Here is a 26,863-nt window from a genome sequence, read left to right as displayed (position 1 = left end):
CCTTTGTACAGTTGCAGGTGGCATCCATTCAGATTACATCTGGCAACAACCTTTAAGTTTTGGATTTTTGTACTTATATTATTGTATTCCTCTTTCTTCAAATGAAAGACTAATTTTATTTACTGTTTTGTTTTGATTTTGTTCCTTGACCATGGTCTTCAATCACTTTAACACAGCTGTTTCTGTTGCCATGTGTTGCACGGGTTCTGGTGTGTAATGTCAGTTGATGTCATGATATTTCAGGTCTTCTTGTAATTGAAATCTGAATTTAACCCTGCAAAGGGCAAGACAGTACTGATAATTCTTAATGGAATGCTCAACTCAAAAAGGTAGTTTTTTAATCCTTAATTAAGCTGTGTTGTTTGTGATGATGGCCAAGAAAAACATTTAATCTCATGCTTATGTGGACCTCAAAGGAGATCCATCTATATAATAATAGCAAACCATATCAAAACATCCATAACAAAAATCTCTAATTACTCCTATCTTGTAATCAAAATTACAGGTATGCTCAACAAATCCATGTACAGTATTTTTGGTTAAAATATTGTGAACTTTTGGAGAATGTTTTTGTGCACAGCAGAGAAGCAGGTTCCAACGAGACTGAGCTTTCAAAGAATGCCAATCCCAAAATTCAATCTCCAGGAGTTCTGCCCAGTAATAGCTCATTCATTGGCTACCTTAGTGCCTCACATGATTCAACATTCCAAAGTGAGATCTGAGAAAGCCTTAATATTATGGATTAGAAAAAATGGAATGAAAGCATTACCAGGTGAAAAGTCTGCCTTGTACTGGTGCATATCTCATGTACTTTAGCAAAAGGAAGGTTATTTCAAGGGTCCACAAACTGCTGAAGAAAAACCTGCAAAGAATGCATTTGTTGCTTAACAACAAACAAATGACGGATTTGGATTATGTGACCCAAGTATTTTAATGGATGTTTTGATGTTGTTTGCTATTGTTCAAACTGGACCTTCATTGAAGACCCACTTCATCCATTTGTTGCCAAGGTAGGGTCAAGTTTCTTTAACACTCTGAAAGGTGGAGGTTTTATAAAACATGTAGTATCAAATAACAATAAAATGCAAAATGATACTCAATAAGAGCATACTGCTAAGAGACTGCATGAATGTGGTGATATTGTAGTAAATGATAACCAGAGACCTATACTAAAGGTATTTTTTTTATTGTAACAGAACATGGAAACTTTAGGAACAATGTATTCAATGTCACATAAACTGGACTTCTGAAATGCTGTTCTCACTATTACAGGAGTAATTGTTAATGTAGTTTATCTTTTAGGTGGGAGATCAAAAGAAAAATATTTTTATTGCTGATGAGTACTTTGGAGATACAGAGGATCCTGAGACCATCAGAGATGGACTCACTGAAATGTTTGGTGATGTAGTGATTGTTAAACCAACTCTATTCGCAGCCAGTTTACACAGAGGTGCTTCACATTTTTAAAATTTTGCTTTTATGTTTTCTAATTTGTGATTGCTCTATTGTGAAAATTGCCTATTAATGATATCTATCATCAGTTCTCATTGGGTCATAGACTTGTTGAGCTAAAAAGAAAAAAGAATTTCAGTAGTGAAAATATTAAATCAGTTGACACTGCTTTAAAATGATGTGTTGTTATAAAGAAGGAAATATATGGCTCTTTTAAAAATAAGTTTAATTCTAAATTTCTTGGTCTTCTTTCTCTTTATTTAGATGCTGGTTTGCCAGTGTACTTGTACGAATTTAGCCATCGTCCAAGTGTGTATGGGGATTCAAGACCAAACTTTGTGAAAGCAGATCATGCTGATGAAATTGGATTTGTGTTTGGAGGCTGCTTTTGGGATGGTCACCTGAAATTCAATGGTAAACACAGTTTCAGAGAAAATGTGGATAACGTGTCAGTTATTTAAAAAATTCATTATAATTCTTCATGTAGAATAAAATCCTTCAGTACATTTTTCTTTCCATCCATCTCCTTATCAATGCTGGATAGATTAGGTCACACTCCAGAAGTGCTCACAGGTCACTCAAGAGATATAATCCCTTAAGTGTATCCTGGGTTGTTCTTCAGTGGCCATGACTGATAAGCCTCATGTGGGAGATACTCGCTGAATGCCAAAATCACTACACCTGACTTCTGTAAATCCAGAGAAGCAGCAGTTGTACAAGAAAGTCCTCCTGTACTGCAAAGCTCCTCCTCCTGCCACTGAAAGTGAGTCCAATAATATAGTGCAGGAACTGTTCACAGTGTTATTCTTCTTTCACAGCCCAGAGCTAAAACAAACTAAAAGAGTCATCTGAGGGCTTTTGGGAGGTTTGCTTTCAGGAGGCTCAAGGTCACTGATCTGGAGGCGGAGTAGTTAGCTAGCCTGTGTACCTCTCTTCTTACCAAGCAAAAACACTATGAATTGGGTTATAGACAGAAATATTACAAATTGGATGGTTAATTGCAAAAACCTAACACTATTGAAGTAATAAAAGTATGGAATTGAAAAATGGAAAGCCCTATAGTACAGCAAGTACAGCCCTAAATAGATGAACACAGTACCTCTCTCATCTAAGTCATGAAAAAATCTTTAAAGGAAGTGTAAGTGTAGGTACTGCCAGCTCTATAATTTGGGAAGAATACTTAACTAGTGCCACGCAGTTAGTACCAGTCCTTGGCACTCTTTCAAAGTAAAGACAACAGTACGCAGTCATGTCCCCAGTCTTTTTAACTTAAGAGCAGTTGTTGAGCGTATAGCAGAGAAAATCACTGAGCATCTAATCTTGGAATATAAAAAAAGAGAGTTTAATGAACATGTCACGGTTTTCAGTTTTAATACTAATAAAACTGCTCAAGTATGCACAAACCTGTTCACATTTATTAAGAACACTAGCTGTGTTAGCCAGCTTCACCCTGGAAAGTTCCTTAGACAGAAGGCATTAATTATAGTGCTGTTGGTTAATCAGGTGTAGTATTGGTCAGGTGTAGTAGAAATATTATGTAATTAGGTGATTTTCTGTATATAATATTTGTTTGTTTTCTTTTTTAAACCAATGGCTAATATTATCGGCAGGCAGTATGTGCTAGTGATTAAGGCTCTGGACGTATGACTTGAAACCCTGAGGTTGTGGGCTCAAATCCTGTTGCTGTCATTGTGTGATGAGCAAGTTAGTTAACCTGCCTGTACTCCAACTAGAAAAACAAAACAAATGCAATCAATTGTATCTAAGTTGTAAATTGCCTTGTATAAAGTTGTTAGTTATATAAGTAACAATAATATTAACTCTTGAGCAAGCTATATATAATTGTCAATGAAGAAATCATTCCTGCAATAGATGAATTCCTGCTTTTCCTAGTGACTTACTTTTGTGGATGGTAATTGCAAAACACAGTTTTAGAGAAAAGTGGTCATTTGTACTACATGTCACAGTTGTACATAAATGACAGCAAATATATTGTGTATGTAACAGCTCATCTTTGCACATCATTACACACAAAGCTTGCTCCGATTCTGAGCAAAATTGTCTTTACAGTATTGAGAATGACATGTTTGATGAAGGACTCAAGGCTACACTTGATTTATAAGTATTGCTTAATATGACTTCAAATCAGGGTGGTATGGTGGCGCAGTGGTAGCACAGTAAGGAGACCTGGGTTCGCTTCCCGGGTCCTCCCTGCGTGGAGTTTGCATGTTCTCCCCTTGTGTGCGTGGGTTTCCTCCCACAGTCCAAAGACATGCAGGTTAGGTGCATTGGCAATCCTAAATTGTCCCTAGTGTGTGCTTGGTGTGTGGGTGTCCTGCGGTGGGCTGGCACCCTGCCCGGGATCTGTTCCTGCCTTGCGCCCTGTGTTGGCTGGGATTGGCTCCAGCAGACCCCCGTGACCCTGTGTTAGGATATACAGTAGTTGGTTGGATAATGACTGACTGACTTCAAAGCATCGCAGCATAAAGTTTTACTGTTCAAGCATGATGCCAAATGTTGCTGTATCACAGGTTAAAAAGTCTCACAAGGCCATATCGATCCTTTTGATAGCATCTTAGGGAAAACGTGGGGCACAGATTATACTGTGAACAAGTCTTATGTGCTCACAATACAGCAGCCCCCACCTGCGACCTTAAAGAGGCTGAGAAACTCTGGTTTAGGAGTATGTGTCTCTATGACTAGCTTTGTTCAAGACTGCCTGTTTCCTGCCCTGTGCCCAGGGCTAGCAGCAAAGGCATTGTCCCCTCACCATAATCCATCACTAAAAGGAGCTACTATGAAAGTGTATGTATGTACTTAGTTTATTTCAGATGTGAAATGCAAGAAAAAAAGCAACATCAAGAAAAATAAATATATAAACCTTTGTTGGGCAACAGCAGGAGAAGGCAGGAGAAGATGGGTGAATTGATAAACCAAAACCTCAGTCTAATGTACAAAATATAAGCTCCCGAGGACTGGCATGAAAAATTATTTTGAAAGTAAGGTTTGGATGAGCACATAGTTATACATATACAGTTACAAACTGTTGCTTCAGAGTGAAAAAAGTGTTTGTATATTTGTGTATCTTTTCTAATAAATAAAAAAATACAAGAGACTAAATGTTTCCAAATGGGGTGTAAAAAAAGCTTTTAGTTATATACTTTATTTTAAAACTTTTATGTGTTGTACTTGCAACTTTTCGGCCATTTGCAACTCCTTTATTACATAAACAGAGTAATAGCCTTTTATTTGTGGGGATGGAATTTAGGCTCAATATAATGCCAAAACCACCTTATGTATAAGGGGTTCAACATGTAATTTTCACTGTTTTTCACCTAAGAGAATCCAAATAATGGAGTATTTAAAAGAGATAAACAAGATATTTAATAATATGTAAAAAAGATTTAGATTTGTAATTAATAGTTACATCTAAAGTAATATTTTTAATAGGCTTTATAAATTTACATACATGGATACATTTTACAAAACAAAAAAAAATAAAAAATGCAAGTTAACACTTGTGGAAAAATTACACATATACAATTTAAATATTGTAGGAAAAAATGTTCCATACGAGTTTAATTGCTTGCTGTAGGAGATTCTTTTCCAGTATATGAAGATCAGTCAAGACCGAAACTTCTACTTGCGGGATTGGTGTATTTTTATGTTGCAGAAACATTGTGATAAAAAGATAACTTTTTTTTTTTAATTCAAGAGGACTTCAATTTCCAGCAGCCTTGGGCTCACTGCACCACCAGGTAGCTTCAATTGTTCACTCTGAGGCTGCTGGGAGATGGAAGATGAGATGCTAGAATTAAAACAGAAGCTGTAAGAAGCTGGGAGAACTGTGATCATTTGTGTATCTGTTACTATTTTGCTTCACAGCTGCAGAAACTCATTCATTTGGATTATCATTTGGATTACAATTACCACTACCTTAAATGATTATTTTTTTATGGATTTGTGTTCCATGTTCTATACCTGGCTTGTTCTTTTGGTTTCATTTGGTTTGGAATTCATCGTCTGAAGGCTGAGAAAGTTGATGTCAACTCATCAGCTGTCTTCCACGAATATTCAAATCCATGACTACAGATCCCACAAATACAGAGAAAAGACTATATGGGGAATATATATAAAATATATTTAAACTCTCTTTTTTTATGTATTGGCTAATGGGTTTTGTAATGTTTTCTTTGCGACATTGATCTTTGAAAGTTTACTGTATATATAAAAAGTTAAATCTTCTGAAAATGAAAAATGTGTTTTAGTCAGTATTTTTGACTGCAGCAGTAATATGTTTTGTTTTTGGACTTTATTTAATATGCTGCTTAGAAATAAATAGCTATGTCTTTGACAGGATCATTAATGGAGGAAGAAAACCAGCTTTGTAGGACTGTGATGTCGTACTGGGCCAATTTTGCTCGGAATGGGTAAGGCTTAAACTCTTAAATAATAACTTTTAATAACTCTTAAATACCTTTACACCTACATGATAAGGAAAGAGATTAAAAAAGATATAAATGCAGCCTACTAACTTAAACATTCATTATGGATAATATTAACATGTATTTGTGTTTGTAACTTCTTACTCATCTGACGTATGTCGGCTCTCTTTTTTTTCTGTTACGTGCAGTGACTATTTTCTGTAAATAGATATATCATATAATTACTTAAATATTATATATTATATTTTTAATCATCTTGTTGAAAGTAATTGCCCTTGCAAATATTACTGAATCCAAACAATTAGTTGGATACAGATTAGGCCTATTACATTATTTGATTAAGAATTCAATTAATTTATGGATCCACACGGAACAAGTTTTGTTCTGCTGTAAGCACTGTGCACACTGGATGAAATGAAATCTGTCAACCACAAGGTGAAACATATGCTAATCTGACCATGAAGGTTACAATAGGGGGCATATTAAAAGTCTAAATACCACAGAGTTTCCAAAATAAGTAGTTTTATTGCAAATGGGTACAACACCTAGTTGAGCTACATACTATGGGATCTTTGCACATTCTCAGAACATAGTATGTCCGTCAGTCATTCTAGTCCAGCACAAGTACAGTGGTGTGTGAATGAACTAGATTTAAATTGTAACAATTAAAATGCAAGACTTTTTAAAAATTATGAACTAGACAGAGTTATTCACTTTGTAAGCAACGCAACAGTAAACTAAATTAGAAAATGAACATATAGCCCACTACACACTGTGTTCCTTGTTTTTGTTTATTCATTAAAAATAATTCAATTCATTTAAATGAAAGGAGTACAACATAAAATAATGACTTTTATATGCATTTAGCTTACAATTAAATTATGTGACAACATGCACAATTCTAACTTTAGTTTTTGATCACCAGGGATCCAAATGGAGCAGGATTGCTCCAATGGCCAGTATATGACACCAGTGAAAAGTACATGGTTCTGAACTTAAAGCAAAGCATTGGAAGAAAGCTAAAGGAAACACGAATGGAGTTTCTGACAAAAACTTTGCCTGAAAAGTTGGAAAAGCTAAAACTTCCAAATGAAGGCCATGGTGAACTGTAGATGTTCTGCTCTTCCAGACTACATTTTTGGATATTTTTTCAATAAATACTACTGTATTACACAAAGTAAGAATCTGTGAGTTTTTTTTTCTTGTTTGTATGTATGTGGCTCTTTATGTGCTTCTGCTTAACTCAGGTTCCTTTAAAGTAAAGTAAAGTTATTAATCCCCTGTTGTTTTTTAAAGATGGCTAATCTGTTGCCTAATGGAATGTGTAGGGTTTTGGTTCAAATGTTAAAAAAGAAGATGTACTTAATTAGATGTGGTATAAAAAGTACATGTTGCTTCCCTGCAAGAGACTGGAAGGTGATGTGTCAAGGCTGTATAACAAATACTATCACGTTGTGTATCCATAGCTTCCAGAAAGTTAAGTGTCTCTATTGTCATACCATCCGTACAACGTATATCAGCATAAAGTAGTACAAAACAACATTCCCTAGGACCACAGTGCAATATATAGTCATGTGAAAAAGAAAGAACACTCTCTTTCAGTTCTAAGGTTTTATGTATCAGGACATAAAAAAAATAATCTGGTCCTTAGCTGGACTTAGGAAGATACATGGAGATTCACTCGAAAGTGGTCCCGAATATTCTATCTTAACTCTTGCTAGGATGAAACAATCTGAATGAAACAACGTACAATGTGCTCCTCAGTATAAGAAGCTTTGAACAAGCCGGAATGACCCTGCATAGGAGCAATGAGGTAGGCGCTGGACAGCCGTTGCAATGTTTAGCCTCCGTTTGCAACGTCTGGGTGCATACCACTTGTACCCCTTCACTCAGTCACTCGACTTCTCATCATGATGGTGGTGTACAGTATTGAGCAGCATGTCTTCATGGTGTGAACCTATTGGGTCACCAATTCGTTTAAGCGATGTCAGAATCAACTGGATGATCGTGCGTTAACGGAAGGTTACTTCCAGCAAGATGGAGCAACTTGTTACACATCGGCAAGGAGCATGGCAGAAACTAAGTTCTTCTTCTGCAACAGGGTAATTTCAAAGGGGCTTTGGTCACCACGGTCGCTGGATCTGACACCACCAGATTTCTTCCTTTGGGGTATGCTCAAAGTAAAAGTCTATCAGAACAAGCCTCGCACTGTAGAACATTTGAAGGAAGACATCCAACATGGAATTGCTGCTATTCCTCCTGAGATGCATGCCAATACGTACAGGAACATGGAGCGCCGCGTCGAAATGTGTCTGGCAGAAAAAGGAAACCACTTCCAGCACTGCATGTAATGCAATCAATTACAAATACGTCAAGGTATATAGCGTATTTTTTTTGGTTCAGATTGCTTCATCCTAATGTGAGTTACAACAGAATATTCAGCACTTCTTTCGAGTGAATCTCCCTGTACAACCTCAGATGAACAACAACACATGACATATTACATCTTGTCATTATTTATTTAACAAAAACTAAGCCAAAATTCAGAAGCAAGATGCGAAAAATTAAGCACACCCTTATTGCTTCCATAGGAATTAAAAGGATGAATTGATCAGCAAGTGTGACCACCTCTCTAAAAGTAGAAGTTTAGGAGGTGTGCTGGTCTGGAGCATTCAGGTGTGTGTTAACACAATGCCAAGGAGAAATGACATCAGAAATGATCTTAGAAAAGCATTTGTCACTGCCCATCAGTTTATGAAGGGTTATAAGACCATTTCCAAACAATTTGAAATCCTTCAATCCACAGTGAGAAAGATCATTCTCAAGTGGAAAACACCAATCTTCCCAGGAGTGGACATTCCTACAAATTCACCTCAAGGTCAAACCATGCAATGCTCTGAGAAATTACAAAAAAAATCAAGAGTTACATCTCAGACTCTACAGGTCTCAGGGTGTTAAATGTTAAAGTTCATAATAGTACAATTAGAAAAAGACTGAACAAGTATGACTTGTTTCGAAGGGTTGCCAGGAGGAAGACTCTTGTCTCTAAAAAGAACATGGCAGCATGGCTTAGGTTTGCAAAGTTGCATCTGAATCAACCACAAGACCTCAGGAACAATGTCCTTTGGACAGACGAGACAAAAGTGCAAATGTTTGGCATAATGCACATTTGGCAAAAATTAAACATAGCATACGAACACAAACACCTTATACCAATTGGCAAACACGGTGGTGAAGGGGTGATGATTTGGCCTTGTTTTGCAGCCGCAGGACTTTGGCACCTTGCAGTCATTGATTTGACCATTAACTCCTCTGTGTACCAAAGTACTCTAGAGTCAAATGTGAGGCCATCTATCCGACAGCTAAAGCTTGGCCGAAATTGGGTAATGTAACAGGACAATGATCCCAAGCACACCAACAAATCTACAATAGAATGGCAAAAAAAGAAAAAAAATGAGTGTGTCGCAATGGCTCAGTCAAACTCCACACCTCAAATCAGTTGAAATGCTATGGCAGGACCTTACGAGATATGGGCATAAATGAATGAATCAATGAATTATTTGCTGTGGTCCAGTGTTGGTCTATATTGTTGCCCAGTCTATCAGAAAATTTGTTATCTCCATTCTCCATGAACACATGAGATAAAAAAAAATTTTTGGCCATCACTACAAACTACATTTGGTAAGTTACACTTGAAAAAATATTGGGAGGAAGTATTCCTTTAAGTTATAGCTATATGTCGATTAAATTTGCTTTTCCTTGGCAAAGCCAATGGAGAGGTCCCTCGAATTTCTAAAATTGTATGATACCAATAAGCATCTCTCTGGATAGCAAATATGTCAAAATCAGCACTCCTTGCTCTACATTCCAACTGTAAATGTTGCACCTTCACCCATAAAATCCTCTAGCCTATAGACATTTCTCCACTCCTAAGCAATGTCATCACAATTACACATTTTTATTACAGTTGAGAATATTAGGACTCTAAAACACTTACATTGAAGCGCGCCCTTTAATTTTTCAAATATTCGAGACTATTCTTGTTTATTATGTACTTTTACCTAATTAAGAAAATCTTTACATTTCCTATGAACACCCCAAATTAAGGCAGCTTATGCTAATTCTAACTTTGTACTCCATCCATTTTCCAACCCGCTGAATCCGAACACAGGGTCACGGGGGTCTGCTGGAGCCAATCCCAGCCAACACAGGGCACAAGGCAGGAACCAATCCAGGGCAGGGTGCCAACCCACCGCAGTAACTTTGTACTGTTACACTCAATTTAGATGAATATGTTTTATTGCAGCAAACAACATGCATGAAGTGGCTATATTATTATTAGAGTTTTGATTTTTTTATCCAATACTTAATTAGTCTTTTCATGCAGCATATTGAACACCAAAAATGTATTCAGCTGATCTGTAAATGCAAATTGCATTTTCTTATATGCACATTTGCATACCTTTGCTGAATACACTTCTTGATAATGTATTGTGAACCACCAGGACGCGTACAGCTTTCCATAAACCCGACACAGACAGGCTGAGACACAAGTTTGCTGGTCAAAAAGATTTAGCATCTTGGTCAACATTTCCACTGTCATTCAGATTTACATTAGTAATTATTAAAATGAGTACTGCCCCCCCCCCAATCAAAAAAAGTATTAGTGCTACCACTCTCACACCCTCTCAAGTAATGGCCTAGCATTAGATCTCTTCTATATAATTTTACACAGTTGTTGGCAGAGCTGGCCATGGTGCAGCTCCTCACATCTCAGTCTACGCAGGTTTTCCTTTTAGTGTTTACTAAGAACTTAGTGCATCCAGGGAGCTGGGTTTTGTTTGAAGAGTTGATGGTGTCAGGGTTTGGATATATGATTTATTAAAAATATTAAAAATGACACGTCTCATTGATATATTTGCGGTTACAGTATGTATTCCTTAAAGGATAAGTTCGATATTTTTCAAGTCAAAGTTATTTCTTCACAATCATAGTATACATTAATTTGCCACATAAAACTGTGTTCTAAAGTAAGGTATTTTTTATAAAATTTTAAAATCACATTCTTTGTTCTTGCAGCTTACACTGTGGCTGGAGGGTACATGGGTTCACAGGTGATACAAAAAGCCTTAAAAGTTACTGAATACATACATGTTCAAGCCAAAAATATTACTGAACACTGATCAGTGTCTTGAGATAACATAATTTTGCAAAACAGTGAATTTGTGTCCTTAAAAGGAAGAAAGCAAAAAATAAAACATTGTGATATTCAGCCATTTTAAAATGAGAGCAGCTGTGCACTTTACTTGCTTTACTTCAGAGCTGGCCCTAGACAATTTCGGGCCCGAAGCAAACTCATACCGAGAGCGCAGTGGGCCCCCTGCAGCTGTGGGCCCGAAACGGTCGCTTCGTTCGCTTTGCCCTAAGGCCGGCTCTGCTTACTTAGTCCTTTCAATCTGAAGGTAAGTACCTTCCTCTGAATGCAATTGCCAAGCACTATTAAAAACGTTGAATGTTGAGGGCCAGGTGTGAACTGCAGTTTCTGTTCTGTTGACAACTAGACAATAACGGTCACACACATATACTATGATTGCTTATATTCTTTCACTATACAGAATCTTATTTCATTATTTTGAAAATATGGATTGAAAATGGACACATGTGCTTCATGGAGATAAAACATTGAGCAGACTCATAGTTTGCAATAAGGAATAACAAACATTATAGGCAGCAATTAAAGTGGAACCAAATAACTGATGGAAAACTGTTTTATTGGAACCTTAGATTGTCCTTGTGAGGGCATGATCACGGTGCAGGTGCAAGACTGGAGCAATCCTCAGACAGGGCTTCAAGCCATCACAGTATAGGGTCAGTTTGTCAATGGTGATTCATGCAAATTTATCATGTTGAAGTTTAGTAAGTTCAGTACTGATTTTAACATAGGCACAGTGATAGCGCAGAGATGTCATTCCTGCCTCACAGCACTGGAGTCTGCATGAGCTTTGCATGTTCTCCCAATGTATTTACAAATTGATTTGTAAGAATAAGTGTCAGTGAATTTACTCATTTAAACATGTTGTCCTCAATTTCTTTATTACCATAGGTTTAAACAAGAGTGACTCATCTTGCATTAAAATAATTCAATAGTTGGTTTTATGCTTCCGTCTGATCTATCACAAAGAAAGAGTGGCTTGGTTCTTTCAAATATCTAAGACTTTTATTAAAAACTATATACATTACCTGATGTAAACAAACAATAGAAAAACATTTTGTAATATTTAATACCTCTTCCTATATATGTATCCTCACAGCCTTTCCTCACTAGCCTTGTGTGTCTCCTGTGTCTGAACCTCTCTTGACAGACACTCCCTCTCTCATGTGTAATACAGCTTTACGAAGGGGGCTGGTTTGTCATAATTTCACTCATGTTGATGGTGTTTGTGAACAGAGAGGGGAACAGGAAATGCATTGTTACCTCAAAAAACATAGGACCAAGAATAATTATTTGTAGGGTCTTTTTGTTATCATAAGTTGATAGAATAATTTTTTCTCTTTTGTTATCACAAGGATGCCTCATAAATATGCAAGACACATCTATTTTAGTCAAAACCTTTGCTGCTTCAAAGCAGACCTATTTAGTAAGTTTCAAGGATCTTTCTATCAACTATGGATATATGCGCCCTCCAGCCCCATTGTAAGCTGCAAGAACAGACAAGGTATTTTTAAAATTTATAAACAAACCACTCTAGAACACAAGTATATGTAGCAAATTAATATATACTATGATGGTGAAGAAATAACTTTGGGACTTGAAAAATACCAAACTTGTCTTTTAATAATGATTTGATTGCAGTTTGACATTTTAGGTCTGTAGCAAGGCATTTCAGATCGGTGACATGGACATGTACAAGAAATTTAAGTACAACCTCAGGAGAGCAATTAAAGTTACTAAACATTAATATAAGGATAAGCTAGACACTAAGTATAACAGTAGTTGTGATTTCCTGTAAACATGTCAGGATTTAAAGATGCTTAAAGATTACAAACTAAGCCTAATCCAATTGGACCATCATTTTATCTCCTAGATGAAGTTAATGCCTTCCACACCAGCTCTAACAACTGTATCAAACTGAGTGTCATGTGATTGTCTTTTAAGTATCACAAGATTCACCCCTTCTGTATGTCTCAGGGCAATGTAATGAATATGTTTATACAAGTTAATGTCCAAAGAGCATCTTGTCTAGATGAAATTTCCAGTCACATCTTAAAAAAAAAAAAAAAAAATCAACCAATTAGATCAAACAATACAAAAACGGACCAATACTGCCTAGACCAGTAGTACTCACTCCAGAGAACTACATCAACTATAACCTTCCATATGGTTTAAGCCACCTCCAGGTTGCTGGTCCATAGAGGATACCACACCCCTTGCACTTTATACTGTCCTAAGGATTGTGCGTATTAGTCGAGGTATAGCTGCGATTCTTGAGAGACGATCTACCAGAAATTATCATAAGGATCCGGGTTCGAATCCCGCTCATGGCACATTGCTGAATGGAAGAATATACATGTATCTCTAAAATAAATTAAAAAAAAACTTTCTCTTCAACGAACGATGGTTTGAATCCTACATTACAGATGCAGTTGTTTATTTTTCTTTTTTGATTAAACAAAAACTGTTTAATGAATGATAAATTTGTCAAAGAACACATGGACAACACACATAGTTAAAATCACACTTAAAGAAACTGCCTGCCCATTCTATTGAATCATAATTATAACAAATAATAATGAATTTCACTTATTTATATAAGTACCTTTACCATAGTCTGAGACTGCAGCACAGATAATCAAGAGGGTTACAATAAAAATGAAAGCACAATAAGAATGAATAAATAATAGTGCACAGCCTTGTGTTTGTATGTATTTATAAAAATTTGGGAAGTAATATATTCTAGTTGATGCTGACATTTAATTTATGCGAAGTAGGTAAAAATAAATATTTGGAAATATTGCAAAGGGAAATGTTTATATACTTATAGTAAACAACACACACACCATTTAGTTAATTATTATATATATATATATATATATATATATATATATATATATATATATATATATATATATATATATATATATTGTAATGGACGACCGGCTACAGACTCCGGTCGCCACCCCCAGGCCGCTAGGAGGAGCCCTCCGGACAGCATAATGGTGCCCCGAATTCCAGCAGGGCCTCGTGGACTTTGTAGTTTGTATACACAGCCTTGCTGGATACCTTGGGGGCCACCGGGAGTCGCTGTAGGGGGGCTAGTGGGCTCTTATGTGCCCTATAACCCGGGAGTGCGTCATCATCACGTGACAGGAAGGAACGACGTGCTCCCGGGCTGAAGAAAGGACTGTTTACCCTGACCCGGAGGGAATAAGGACTTGTGGGTTTGTCTAGGAACCACTTCCGGGTCAGGGGATATAAAAGAACTGTGGGAAAGCCCAGACACTGAGCTGAGCTGGGAGGTAGGGTGGCAAGTGTCTGGGCGAGGAGGAGAGAGTATTGTTTATAGAGAATTGTGTAGTATATGAGTAGTGTGGTGTGGAGAGTGCTTTGTGCACGTGACAAAAAAATAAAGAGTTGTTATACTTTTACCTGGTGTTTAGAGTGGTACCTGAGGGTTCAAGAGGTGGAATATGCCTCTATCTGTTACAATATATATATATATATATATATATATATATATACAGGTGCTGGTCATAAAATTAGAATATCATGACAAAGTTGATTTATTTCAGTAATTCCATTCAAAAAGTGAAACTTGTATATTAGATTCATTCATTACACACAGACTGATGTATTTCAAATGTTTATTCCTTTTAATGTTGATGATTATAACTGACAACTAATGAAAGTCCCAAATTCAGTATTTCGGAAAATTAGAATAACAATTAAGACCAATGCAAAAAAAGGATTTTTAGAAATGTTGGCCAACTGAAAGGTATGAACATGAAAAGTATGAGCATGTACAGCACTCAATATTTAGTTGGTGCTCCTTTGGCCTGGATTACTGCAGCAATGTGGCGTGGCATGGAGTCGATCAGTCTGTGGCACTGCTCAGGTGTTATGAGAGCCCATGTTGCTCTGATAGTGGCCTTCAGCTCTTCTGAATTGTTGGGTCTGGCGTATTGCATCTTCCTCTTCACAATACCTCATAGATTTTCTATGGGGTTAAGGTCAGGTGAGTTTGCTGGCCAATCAAGAACAGGGATACCATGGTCCTTAAACCAGGTACTGGTAGCTTTGGCACTGTGTGCAGGTGCCAGGTCCTGTTGGAAAATGAAATCTGCATCTCAATAAAGTTTGTCAGCAGCAGGAAGCATGAAGTGCTCTAAAACTTCCTGGTAGACGACTGTATTGACCTTGGACCTCAGAAAACACAATGGACCAACACCAGCAGATGAAATGGCACCCCAAACCATCACTGACTGTGGAAACTTTACACTGGACCTCACGCAACGTGGATTCTGTGCCTCTCTTCTCTTCCTCCAGACTCTGGGACCTTGATTTCCAAAGGAAATTCAAAATTTACTTTCATCAGAGAACATAACTTTGGACCACTCAGCAGCAGTCCAGTCCTTTTTGTCTTTAGCCCAGGCGAGACGCTTTTAACGCTGTCTCTTGTTCAAGAGTGGCTTGACACAAGGAATGCGACAGCTGAAACCCATGTCTTGCATACGTCTGTGCGTGGTGGTTCTTGAAGCACTGACTCCAGCTGCAGTCCACTCTTTGTGAATCTCCCCCACATTTTTGAATGGGTTTTGTTTCACAATCCTCTCCAGGGTGCGGTTATCCCTATTGCTTGTACACTTTTTTCTACCACATCTTGTCCTTCCCTTCGCCTCTCTATTAATGTGCTTGGACACAGAGCTCCGTGAACAGCCAGCCTCTTTAGCAATGATCTTTTGTGTCTTGCCCTCCTTGTGCAAGGTGTCAATGGTCGTCTTTTGGACAACTGTCAAGTCAGCAGTCTTCCCCATGATTGTGTAGCCTACAGAACTAGACTGAGTGACCATTTAAAGGCTTTTGCAGGTGTTTTGAGTTAATTAGCTGATTAGAGTGTGGCACCAGGTGTCTTCAATATTGAACCTTTTCACAATATTCTAATTTTCCGAGATACTGAATTTGGGACTTTCATTAGTTGTCAGTTATAATCATCAACATTAAAAGAAATAAACATTTGAAATGCATCAGTCTGTGTGTAATGAATGAATCTAATACACAAGTTCCACTTTTTGAATGGGATTACTGAAATAAATAAACTTTGTCATGATATTCTAATTTTATGACCAGCACCTGTATATATATATATACACATACACTGTATATATACTGTATATATATATATTGTATATATATGCTGTTCTACAGCACGATTAGAATCGTCTGAGTATTAAAGGAGTAGGTCTATTTTATAAGCATATTTTAAAACATCAATGTTAATATAGAGTATAACTATAATTATTATTATTCTGTATTAGCATTGATATGAACGATTTGTGAAATTAGTGTTAAGTATAAAAAATGAAACTGATTATACAATTCAATGTTTATTATATTTATACATTATTATATCTGTCTTTACACGTTTTGCACACATATTTAATAAATGTAATAAACTGCACCAAGAATGTTTAAAAAATCATTCAAAAAATGTGTACGTGAATGTAAATATATCTGCACAAACCTACACTCGTGAGTAACATTTTTAGAAAGTTCAAAATGAAACGCAAATCGCAAAGCGTCTGTGTGCAGACTGTTTTGGTAGCCAACACGAGCTGTGACTCGCCAATTCTTGGTAGCCAACCGAGCCGTCACTGGCCAATTCTTGGTAGCCGAAACGGGTTGTGAATGGTCAATTCTTGGTAGCCGGTACGGGCTGCGATTGGCCCGAGCTTTCAATTCTTGGTAGAATCTTGGTAGCAGAAAGCGATCTGATTGGTTTTCGCTCCCAAGAATTACCTCGACTCATGGCTGCTTGGGGCGCTGCATAACTTAGGGCATAATGCAAACTGTATTAAAGGCTATAATCTGATTGGTTCTCGCTACCAATATATGCCTACCCACTTCCACAGGTGCACAGTCAAGTCAGTCTTCACTGGCTGCATAACTTAGGGCATAAGGCAAACTGTATTAAAGGCTATACTGCACATCTTTCTCACCTCTCCATATTATCTAACGGTATAGATCCTAGAGCTATACCGCAAACAGCAATAGAATCAGGGACAGTTTTAAGCCACAGAAGGCTTTCTCCACAATATGGAGACTGTTTTATCATGGCAGACTCTTTACAAATGGATTTGAGAAGTTCAGTCTCTCTGGGAACATACAAAGTAAAGCTGCTTATATTGTTGTTTAATGAGGAACTTGAATTTTGTGAAATACGAGTATAGGCTGAAATGTGTGTGAGAGTTCTGGAATGCATTTTATGCTAATCTTCACACAATCCTTAATACAACCATTTTATGAAATATAAATATTTTATAATCTGAAGAAATATCTCTCTATTATAAAAAATAAAAACTGGCGACGATATGTGATCTTTTGAAGAGAGACAGAGACACTTTCACTTCCTGCGAATCAGACAAGTCACGTCATACTTACAACCTTCAGACGCAAGTCCCGTGATACGCATGCAGAGCAGGTTAGACATAATGGAAGTATGAAAATTAGAAAGTCGCAAAAAATGAGAGTAGAGATCGCATTAGCGCAAACAAACTGAAAATATTACTCGGAGAAATAACGGAACAGCGAAAAAAGATCGAATATTCAGGTGCTGTACAGGTTTTAAACGTTCAAAGCTCCGCACGAAATGCAGATCCCGCGGCACGCAGTGGCAGCAAGCCAACAGCTTCTCGAGCAACGGGGAGGTTAAAAAAACACGTTACTGTACTTGTTTCCCCAATGCATCACCGTTGAAGAGGGGTTTCGGAAGAGCGGCTGCGTCTCCTTGGGGTGCGCTCAGCCCCCCTCTTCACGGCGCCTATCACTGGCGGGTAAGCGAGCTGCTCAGAGCAAAGAGGAGCAAAAAAATGTATTTGTTGCCCATTGTATCACCGTTTGTGAGGGGTTTATGAGGGGTTTCGGAGAAGCGGCCGCAAGCAGGGGGGTAAAGGGGTTGGCGACCGAAGCCCCTTAGTTAAGTCTAAAAAATGCAAACACCAGGTAACTGATCATTAATTACATTTTATAAAGTGGAAAGAAACAAGTCTCAAAACTGAATGAAAAAAAAAGCGAACTTTGCCTTCTGAAGTTAGCTGCAGTAATACCAACCATCCTGCTTTGTTAAGGGATAATCTCAGAGATATGCAGGTGGATGCGAGGAACACTGGAGCATCACAAGGAACAGTCCTGTCCCATTTACTCTTGACTCTTGTACACCTCTGACTATAAATATATCGTAGGTCATGGTCACTTGCAGAAATTCTCAGATGATTCCACACTTTTGGGTGTATCAATAAGGGAGATGAGACAGAGTATAGGAGCCAGGTGGAGAACTTTGCTTCTTGGTGCAGAAAGAATGGTCTGCATAATAACATCAGCAAAACCAAGGAATTGGTTATAAACTTTCGCTGCACCAAACAGCCTCTATGTCCAGTCACTATTCAGGGAGTGTATGTAGAGGTAGTTCACTCCTACAAGTACTTGGGGGTACACATCAATGACAGGCTAGACTAGGCTCAGAAAGGGCGGAGCAGGCTCTTTTTCCTCAGGAGACTGTGTCCCTTTAATTTGGGTAGTGACATCCTTCACATCTTCTACAACTATGTGCCATCCAGTGCAGTTTTTGCTGTGGTGTGCTGGGCTAGTAATATCACTTCAAGATAGGCTCACTTTATCAACAAACTAATTAAAATGGCAAGCTCAGTTATGGGACACACTTTCGAACGCCTGAGGTAATAGCAAAAGAAATAAAAACAAAACTGAGCTCCATTATGAACAATGCTTCACAACCTCTCTCTGACACATTAACAGTACTTTCAGTAAAAGAATTATTCAGCAGAAGTGTGTCAAGAAACGCTTCTTGGGCTCCAACAGCATAAAGCATCACTGCACATGTGACTGCCAAGTCCAAAGTTTTCTATCTTTTTAATTTTTTCCTTTTCAGTCATTCAGACCCACAGTGTGTGAATGTGTGTGTGTGTCTATCAATTTATTTAATGAAAAAGTCAAATTTCCTTCGGGATAAATACATTTCTATCTTTAGCTTTTTTACAAAGAAATCATTTAAAGAAACAATGCATTGGAAATTAATACTATTTCACTGTAATTATAGGAATAAGACTAGAAGAATAGGAATACTAATTTATAACATAATCACTTTTGAGGCTTCTAAGGTAATATTAGAAAATTCTGTACTGAAGTAGGAAAACTATCCATCCATCCATCCATTTTCCAACCCGCTGAATCCGAACACAGGGTCACGGGGGTCTGCCAGCCAACACAGGGCACAAGGCAGGGAACCAATCCTGGGCAGGGTGCCAACCCACCGCAGGAAACACACAAACACACCCACACACCAAGCACACACTAGGGCCAAGTTAGAATTGCCAATCCACCTAACCTGCATGTCTTTGGACTGTGGGAGGAAACCCACGCAGACACGGGGAGAACATGCAAACTCCACGCAGGGCGGACCCGGGAAGCGAACCCGGGTCCCCAGATCTCCCAACTGCGAGGCAGCAGCGCTACCCACTGCGCCACCGTGCCGCCCAGTAGGAAAACTAAACCAACTAAATTAATCCTGGTTAACATATAGTATACTCATCTAACAGGAATATTCTTTGCTTAGTATCCAATACACACTTCACAATTTAATAAAAAACAGCTAATTTTAACTGCATGTTCACCACACTATCTCTTACTGTCAACTTTATATTTCATCAAGGATTACTTATTTGTGGACCCTTTTGAGTTTTCCTTACGTATGACATGACATTATTATCCTTTGTACAGTTGAAAAAAGCTTATCCTTAAAAGAACAAAAGGTAAATGGACCCGGGGAGAAGACGTAAGGAAAAAAAACAAAAAAAAAAATCAAAGTTAAAAAAAAAAAAAACATGTAAAACAAGAGGTCATAACCAGTACTAACAAGATAAGGTCTTAACAAGGAAAATAATTGTGAGTAGTCATTACTTTTAGATTTATCCCAAAAATAAAATGATGCTTGCCCTGCACCACAGTTTCATACCCAAACAAGAAAACAATGCATTACAGGAGCTCTCTCTCTCCTTTTTTATGTATTTGTCTTCCTCTCCCTTGAACTTCTGAAGTTTTCAATTCCCCTTGGGACAAATAAAGTATGTCTGTCTATCTATTATGCTACGAGAGTTATGTGACTGACAGGGGGCCCAGCAATGGCTAATAGCAGGTTCACTTCCATCTTAAAAACACACCAAATGACAATGAACATGAAAAAACAAAATGGTGCAAAAAATCTAAATTACAATAACCTTACACATTTTACAAACTTGCCATATCTCATCCACCCTCCAGAACCCCACAATATAGAGTAATCACCACAGTGACCCCAGCCACAGATGTGGACCCAGCCATAACCAATGCCTCTGGTGCTGTCTACTCTTAGAAGGGCATATCCAATTGGTTAACATGATTCTCCTTTTACATCAGCAACACTAACATTTATTTCTATACCACATTTTCCTACATGGATTGGAACTCAAATTGCATTACAGTTTCCAAAGTTAAGTTTACAAACAAGAAAAGAAAAACAAGATAAATTATTTATGACTAATAATAAATAGTTAACAAAAATCAATACAAGATTACATAAAATAGATACATATAATTAGTAGAAAGGTATAGTACTTGTATATAGTATTGTACTCTATGTCTCTAAAGATGAGTATGATAAGATCAGACACCTGGGAAGCCAGATTTTTTTTTTTTTAATTTCAGTTAAGATGGGGGAAAAAAAAACATTATCTACAGGAGTTCCAAAGCCAAAAGACTGCCCAGCCCCCACTGGGCATTGTCCCAAAAATGAATAATTTTATGTTGGTCCTCATTGTTTTCATGCTTCATCTAAGAGAATTCAATACAGTTAGATGCATGGAGAGCTGGGCATCCACCTTCATTTGGGCATCACAGGTGGCTGCACAATGCCTCGATCAGGTAGTGGTAGCACAAAATGCCAACACAGAAAAAATGGAAAAGAAAGAGCAGAAAAGTTGACATTAGTAATAATTGTAAATCCATAAAGAATATAATAATTCTATGAATGTAAAGTTTACTTTAGAAGTACAACTAAAATGTAGCCATGAAAAAGCCAAATTAGAAAAGTGGATTTTTTAGGATTTTTTAAAAAAATGTTCCATGGTGTTAGAATGACACACCTCTGTTGGTAAAGTATTCCAGATTTTTGGTGAATAACAGCAAAAGTCCACCTCAAAACTTGTTTAATGCTTAACTCTTGGAAAATAAGCAGACCGCTATTAGACGATCTAAGGTTATAAATTGTACAGTAGAGTGACAGGCATTCCAAAATATGGGAAAAGAGCAAGATTATTTAAACCTTTATATACAACTAGCTGATTACCCAGTGGCTTCGCTCACTGAGTGCAAGGGAAAAAAATAAAATGTAGTCTATAAGTTATTAAACAGTAAAACATTAACATTTAAGAAGTAAAGATACATTGAGCACTACTGGAGTGGTTTCGGGTAAACTACATTTTAAAGGCGGTATAACACAACAGGTAAGTGGTACTAACAGCAGCTAAAATGTATTTGGATCATCTCTCGGTAGTAGATCCCTTGTGAAAGGCGCTAGACGACCGCTGTGGTATAGAAATTACATTTTCTATGTGATCGTCCAAATTTCTGCCTGACAACCTTGCACTACGTGCCTGTGATTTATGAGAAAAATAATTCTGATAAATGTGGATGCTGCCCTTCCGTGCTTAACGGGCAAAAGGTCTAAACAATTCCCAAGTCCAACACTTTACATGAAGAGGTCTGTACATCTTCTTAGATGTAAACTCTACATCTTCTTAAAATAATTGATCACAAAAGCAACTTTGAATGTTGCGGGGTTTTAGTGACCCAAACTCACCTTAAGGAATAGTAATTAGTTGTGCAGGGCAATTTACAAACAGAGTCCTGCTTCGATGGTGCTGATTACACTCATTCGCAAAGATTTCCACTCTCGCAGGAGCCAACGGGGCACTTGAAGTGTCACAAACAGTGCGAGAAGAGAGGACGCTGCCCGAAACTGCGAAGCTCTCGACCAGGCGGAGCAGCCCGACAGTCCACGCCTCCCAGCGTCCACTTTGTTCTCACGACCCCTCACCGGTGAAGGCGGTCTCGTCTTCACATTGTTTACAGCTCGGCGTAGTTAAAAAGTAGAAAGATACAAAGCTGTTTTCTTCATCTCTTCTACTATCAAGTACTGCCAACTAAAAAAAAGTTACAATGTGGCAGTTTCAGCAACAGTCACGTGGACGAATAAATACAACTTCTCTGTCAGAATGCGCCTGGTGGCGGACGGCTCAGCGCTGTAGTCCAGACAGGAGGGCTGGGAGAGGGCGACGCGAGGCACACTTCTATGGGATAGATCGGCGTGTTTGTGTTTACTTCTTTTCAATACCAGTAAAATAACTCTCACACAAATAATAACAATTCGTAAAGACAATATAAAAATGGCGTCCACAAATGCAGTGATTAATTCCTGTATTATAATATGTTCTGTGGTCATACGTAATTTCCATATCGCGTGGTCATACGTAATTTCCGTTTCATACGTAATTTCCATATCGCATAGTCATATGTAATTTCCGTTTCAAATGCGAAAAGAATTTTATGTATATAGATAGATTAGTAGCATTTTAAAGTCAATTCTAAAGCACACAGGTGACCAATGTAACTATTCTAAAACTGGTGTGATGGGCTCAAATTTACTTTTTCTGGTTAAGAATCTTGCTGCTACTTTCTAAATGACTGATGTCTTTCTTAGGTAGTCCAGTTAGGAGTTCATTACAGTAATCTAATCAACTAAAAACAAAAGTATGAATTAATTTCACTGAATCTTGCATTGTTATAAGTATTCTAACTTTTGCAAAGTTCCTTAAATAGAAAAGTGCATTAATATGCTTAATGTGCGATTTGAAGTTAAGGTCTGAGTCTATGATTAAACCTAAAAAATTCTTTACTTCCTCCTTGACTATTAATGCTAAGGGATCAGATTTATTTCTAAGACCTTCACTTTTACAATTTTTGCAAATCACTAAGATATGTATTTTCCTTATTTAGCTTGAGAAAATTACTACTCATCCATTCAGAATACAAGTAAAAAACTGGATTAGACAGTCCTGCGCATCAGGGTCATCAGCTGCTATAGAGAAGTAAAACTGCATGTCATCTGCATAGCTGTGTTAGCCCACCTTGTGTTTTGAGATAATGTGGCCTAATGGGAACATTTAGACTGAAAAAGCAGTGAGCCCAGAATAGATCCTTGTGGTAAACTGTATACAATACTATGGATCCCTGAACTACAAATTTCACAGCTAACATAGAATTTTTTACTTATTAAATACATCCAAAATCAAATGAAGGGACCCAACTATTGTCAAAGTGAACTTTAATGTCATCTCGACCATATACAAGTACTGTATACAGATAGACGAAATTGTGAAGCTCAGGGTCCACAGTGTAACAATATGAAGTGCACATAAAAAATTAGACTTAAAATTTAAAAAAAATTTATTAAAATTGTCTAAGGTGATTTATAAGAACATTTTGGTCTATGGCGTGAATTGCTGCACTGATGTCTAGTTTAGAAATAAGTCAATTAGCACTTCATAGACTTCTTTAAAAATACCAGTTGAAAGTAGGCCAAGGACATAAGTGGAGGGTTATTCTATGGAGTTCAGTTAGACCCTATTTGAGTGAAGGAATTCACCAAAAAGAGCAAGCTGGGGTTCAACAGGATTAACTTTGGAGTGACATATAATTAAAAAATTCTACAAAAGCCACATAAGTTTCATTAGAAGCTTTCAGGAGGCATTCTGTTGATTGAACAGGGTTTAGAAGATTATCAACAGTTGATGACAGAACTCTTGGATTTCTAGCATTATCATTTATGGTTTTAGAGAAATAGGACTGTATCCCAAGATGGACTACATCATGCAGTTATATGTGCCTTCAGTATTTCATAGTGGATGGTAACTTAGTTCACCTCACTTATCTTTGTGGCATTTTTTTTATTCTTAAGTTCAGACATTCTCCGAGTCTTCCAAGGCATTTTAGCTAGAGGATTTCTTATTAATTTTTTCAAGGGTCACTATGTCAGTTGCAGCTCTTACATTAGAATTCAACTTTTACACCTTACTGGTTCTAATGCTGGCTGTATTAGAACTAAAGTCAGACTGATTGTCCAGAATATTAGCAAGCCTAGATGCTACTGATGCCTCAAAATACTGTTTTAACAATACACTGCTCTTTCATTATATTTACCAATATTTGAACATTAAATAACTTGCAGAAATGGCCAGGTATACCGCTATCGACAACCTGCCTCATGTCAATTTTTAGTAATTTTGAAATTACTAAATCCTGTGAGTGTCCTCCCTTGTGTGTAGACTAAGGTCAAAAGAATGTAGTAAGTTGATAAAAATTATCTTGCTTTAGGATCACACTGATTATCCACATGAAAATTGAATCTTTCTGCAAGTAGGAATCTGTCATAATTAGTTATAAATACTAAGTCTGAGAATTCCTTGACAAAAGATGCATTCTGTTTTGGAGGTCCGTAAACTATCAATATGAGAGACTGAGACACTCCTTGAATAAAGGTGGCAAGATATTCAAACAACAATACAGTTTAATCAGCTTGAGAAAATACTTGCTAAACCACCACCTATCTTACCTTAGTGAACAGAATGAACACAATTATAATGCAGAGGTGATACTTCAATTAACACTGCAGTACCATTATTGCTGAGCCAAGTTTTACTCAATGTAAGAAAGTCCATTTTCCTATTGCTGGTAAGATCATTACTGTAAAAAAAGGTTAATGCTCTGATATTTATTGAAGTCACATTTAAGGTCTCAGAAGAGCCCAGCAGTATTGGAGTGTTAGGGCATCTTGAGATAGAAATTAAGTTATTTATGTTTATAATACTTTATCTGGACTTTTTAGTTAAACTATGATCTGGGACTGAGGTCACCAAGGTGGTCAAAAAACTCCTTGGTGGCAGGGCCCCGGGGGTGGATGAGATACGCCCGGAGTTCCTCAAGGCTCTGGATGTTGTAGGGCTGTCTTGGTTGACACGTCTCTGCAACATCGCATGGACATCAGGGACAGTGCCTCTTTAAGAAGGGGGACCGGAGGGTGTGTTCCAACTACAGAGGGATCACACTCCTCAGCCTCCCTGGAAAAGTCTATTCGGGGGTTCTGGAGAGGAGGATCCATCAGATAGTCGAACCTTGGATTCAGGAGGAACAGTGTGGTTTTCGTCCTGGTCGCGGAACAGTGGACCAGCTCTACACCCTTAGCAGGGTCCTGGAGGGTGCATGGGAGTTCGCCCAACCAGTCTACATGTGTTTTGTGGACTTGGAAAAGGCGTTCGACCGTGTCCCTCGGGGAATCCTGTGGGGGGTGCTCCGGGAGTATGGGGTACCGGACCCCCTGATAAGGGCTGTTTGGTCTCTGTACAACCGGTGTCAGAGCTTGGTCCGCATTGCCGGCAGTAAGTCGAACCTGTTTCCAGTGAGAGTTGGACTCTGCCAGGGCTGCCCTTTGTCACCGATTCTGTTCATAACCTTTATGAACAGAATTTCTAGGCACAGCCAGGGGGTTGCGGGGGTCCGGTTTGGTGGACTCAGGATTGGGTCACTGCTTTTTGCAGATTATGTTGTCCTGTTTGCTTCATCAGGCCGTGATCTTCAGCTCTCTCTGGATCAGTTCGCAGCCGAGTGTGAAGCGGCTGGGATGGGAATCAGCACCTCCAAATCCAAGACCATGGTCCTCAGCCGGAAAAGGGTGGAGTGCCCTCTCAGGGTTGGGAGCGAGATCCTGCCTCAAGTGGAGGAGTTCAAGTATCTCGGGGTCTTGTTCACGAGTGAGGGAAGAATGGAGCGTGAGATCGACAGGCGGATCGGTGCGGCGTCCGCAGTGATGCGGGCTCTGCATCGGTCTGTCATGGTGAAAAAGGAGCTGAGCTGTAAGGCAAAGCTCTCAATTTACCGGTCGATCTATGTTCCTACCCTCACCTATGGTCATGAGCTATGGGTAGTGACCGAAAGAACGAGATCGTGAATACAAGCGGCTGAAATGAGTTTCCTCCACAGGGTGTCTGGGCTCTCCCTTAAAGATAGGGTGAGAAGCTCAGTCATCCGGGAGGGGCTCAGAATAGAGCTGCTGCTCCTCTGCATCGAGAGGAGTCAGATGAGGTGGCTCAGGCATCTGATCAGGATGCCTCCTGGACACCTCCCTGGTGAGGTGTTCCGGGCATGTCCAACCGGGAAGAGGCCCCGGGGAAGACCCAGGACACACTGGAGGGACTATGTCTCCCGGCTGGCCTGGGAACACCTTGGGATTCTCCCGGAAGAGCTAGAAGAAGTGGCCGGGGAGAGGGAAGTCTGGGCATCTCTGCTCAAGCTGCTGCCCCCCGCGACCCGACCTCGGATAAGCGGAAGAGGATGGATGGATGGATGGATATGATCCGTTATTATAGTGCCACTCTAGTGCACATCTATAGGTGAACCCACCACAAAATTATCATATCCTAACATGGGTTTATAGTTAACATTAGGACTAAAGCTACATAGTCGAGAATGACATATTAGCTGTAACATATTGTCAGAGTGGTCCCAAGTGCTGAAACTATACATAGGCCATCACATCAGAAGAAGATTGGCCTCACCCAGGAAAGATCTCAGTTGTCCACGAAGCCAA

At 38.4% G+C, this 26,863-nt stretch overlaps 1 protein-coding gene across 1 annotated transcript in view; it reads left to right on the top strand.

Moving 5' to 3' along the window:
* Positions 1-7,074, top strand: part of LOC114658070 (cocaine esterase-like) — a 28,461-nt gene extending 21,387 nt beyond the window's left edge. The window contains exons 10-13 of the mRNA XM_028810101.2: positions 1,303-1,450; positions 1,717-1,866; positions 5,810-5,882; positions 6,823-7,074. Of these exons, the coding sequence (XP_028665934.2) occupies positions 1,303-1,450; positions 1,717-1,866; positions 5,810-5,882; positions 6,823-7,009 (558 nt within the window). The 3' untranslated portion in view covers positions 7,010-7,074. The remainder of the gene's footprint in view (positions 1-1,302; positions 1,451-1,716; positions 1,867-5,809; positions 5,883-6,822) is intronic.
* Positions 7,075-26,863: the final 19,789 nt, after the last annotated feature.

The sequence above is a fragment of the Erpetoichthys calabaricus genome, chromosome 9 (genome assembly GCF_900747795.2).
Source record: "Erpetoichthys calabaricus chromosome 9, fErpCal1.3, whole genome shotgun sequence".
NCBI classification, from domain to species: Eukaryota; Metazoa; Chordata; class Cladistia; order Polypteriformes; family Polypteridae; genus Erpetoichthys; species Erpetoichthys calabaricus.
This window is presented reverse-complemented; position numbering and strand designations above follow the sequence as displayed.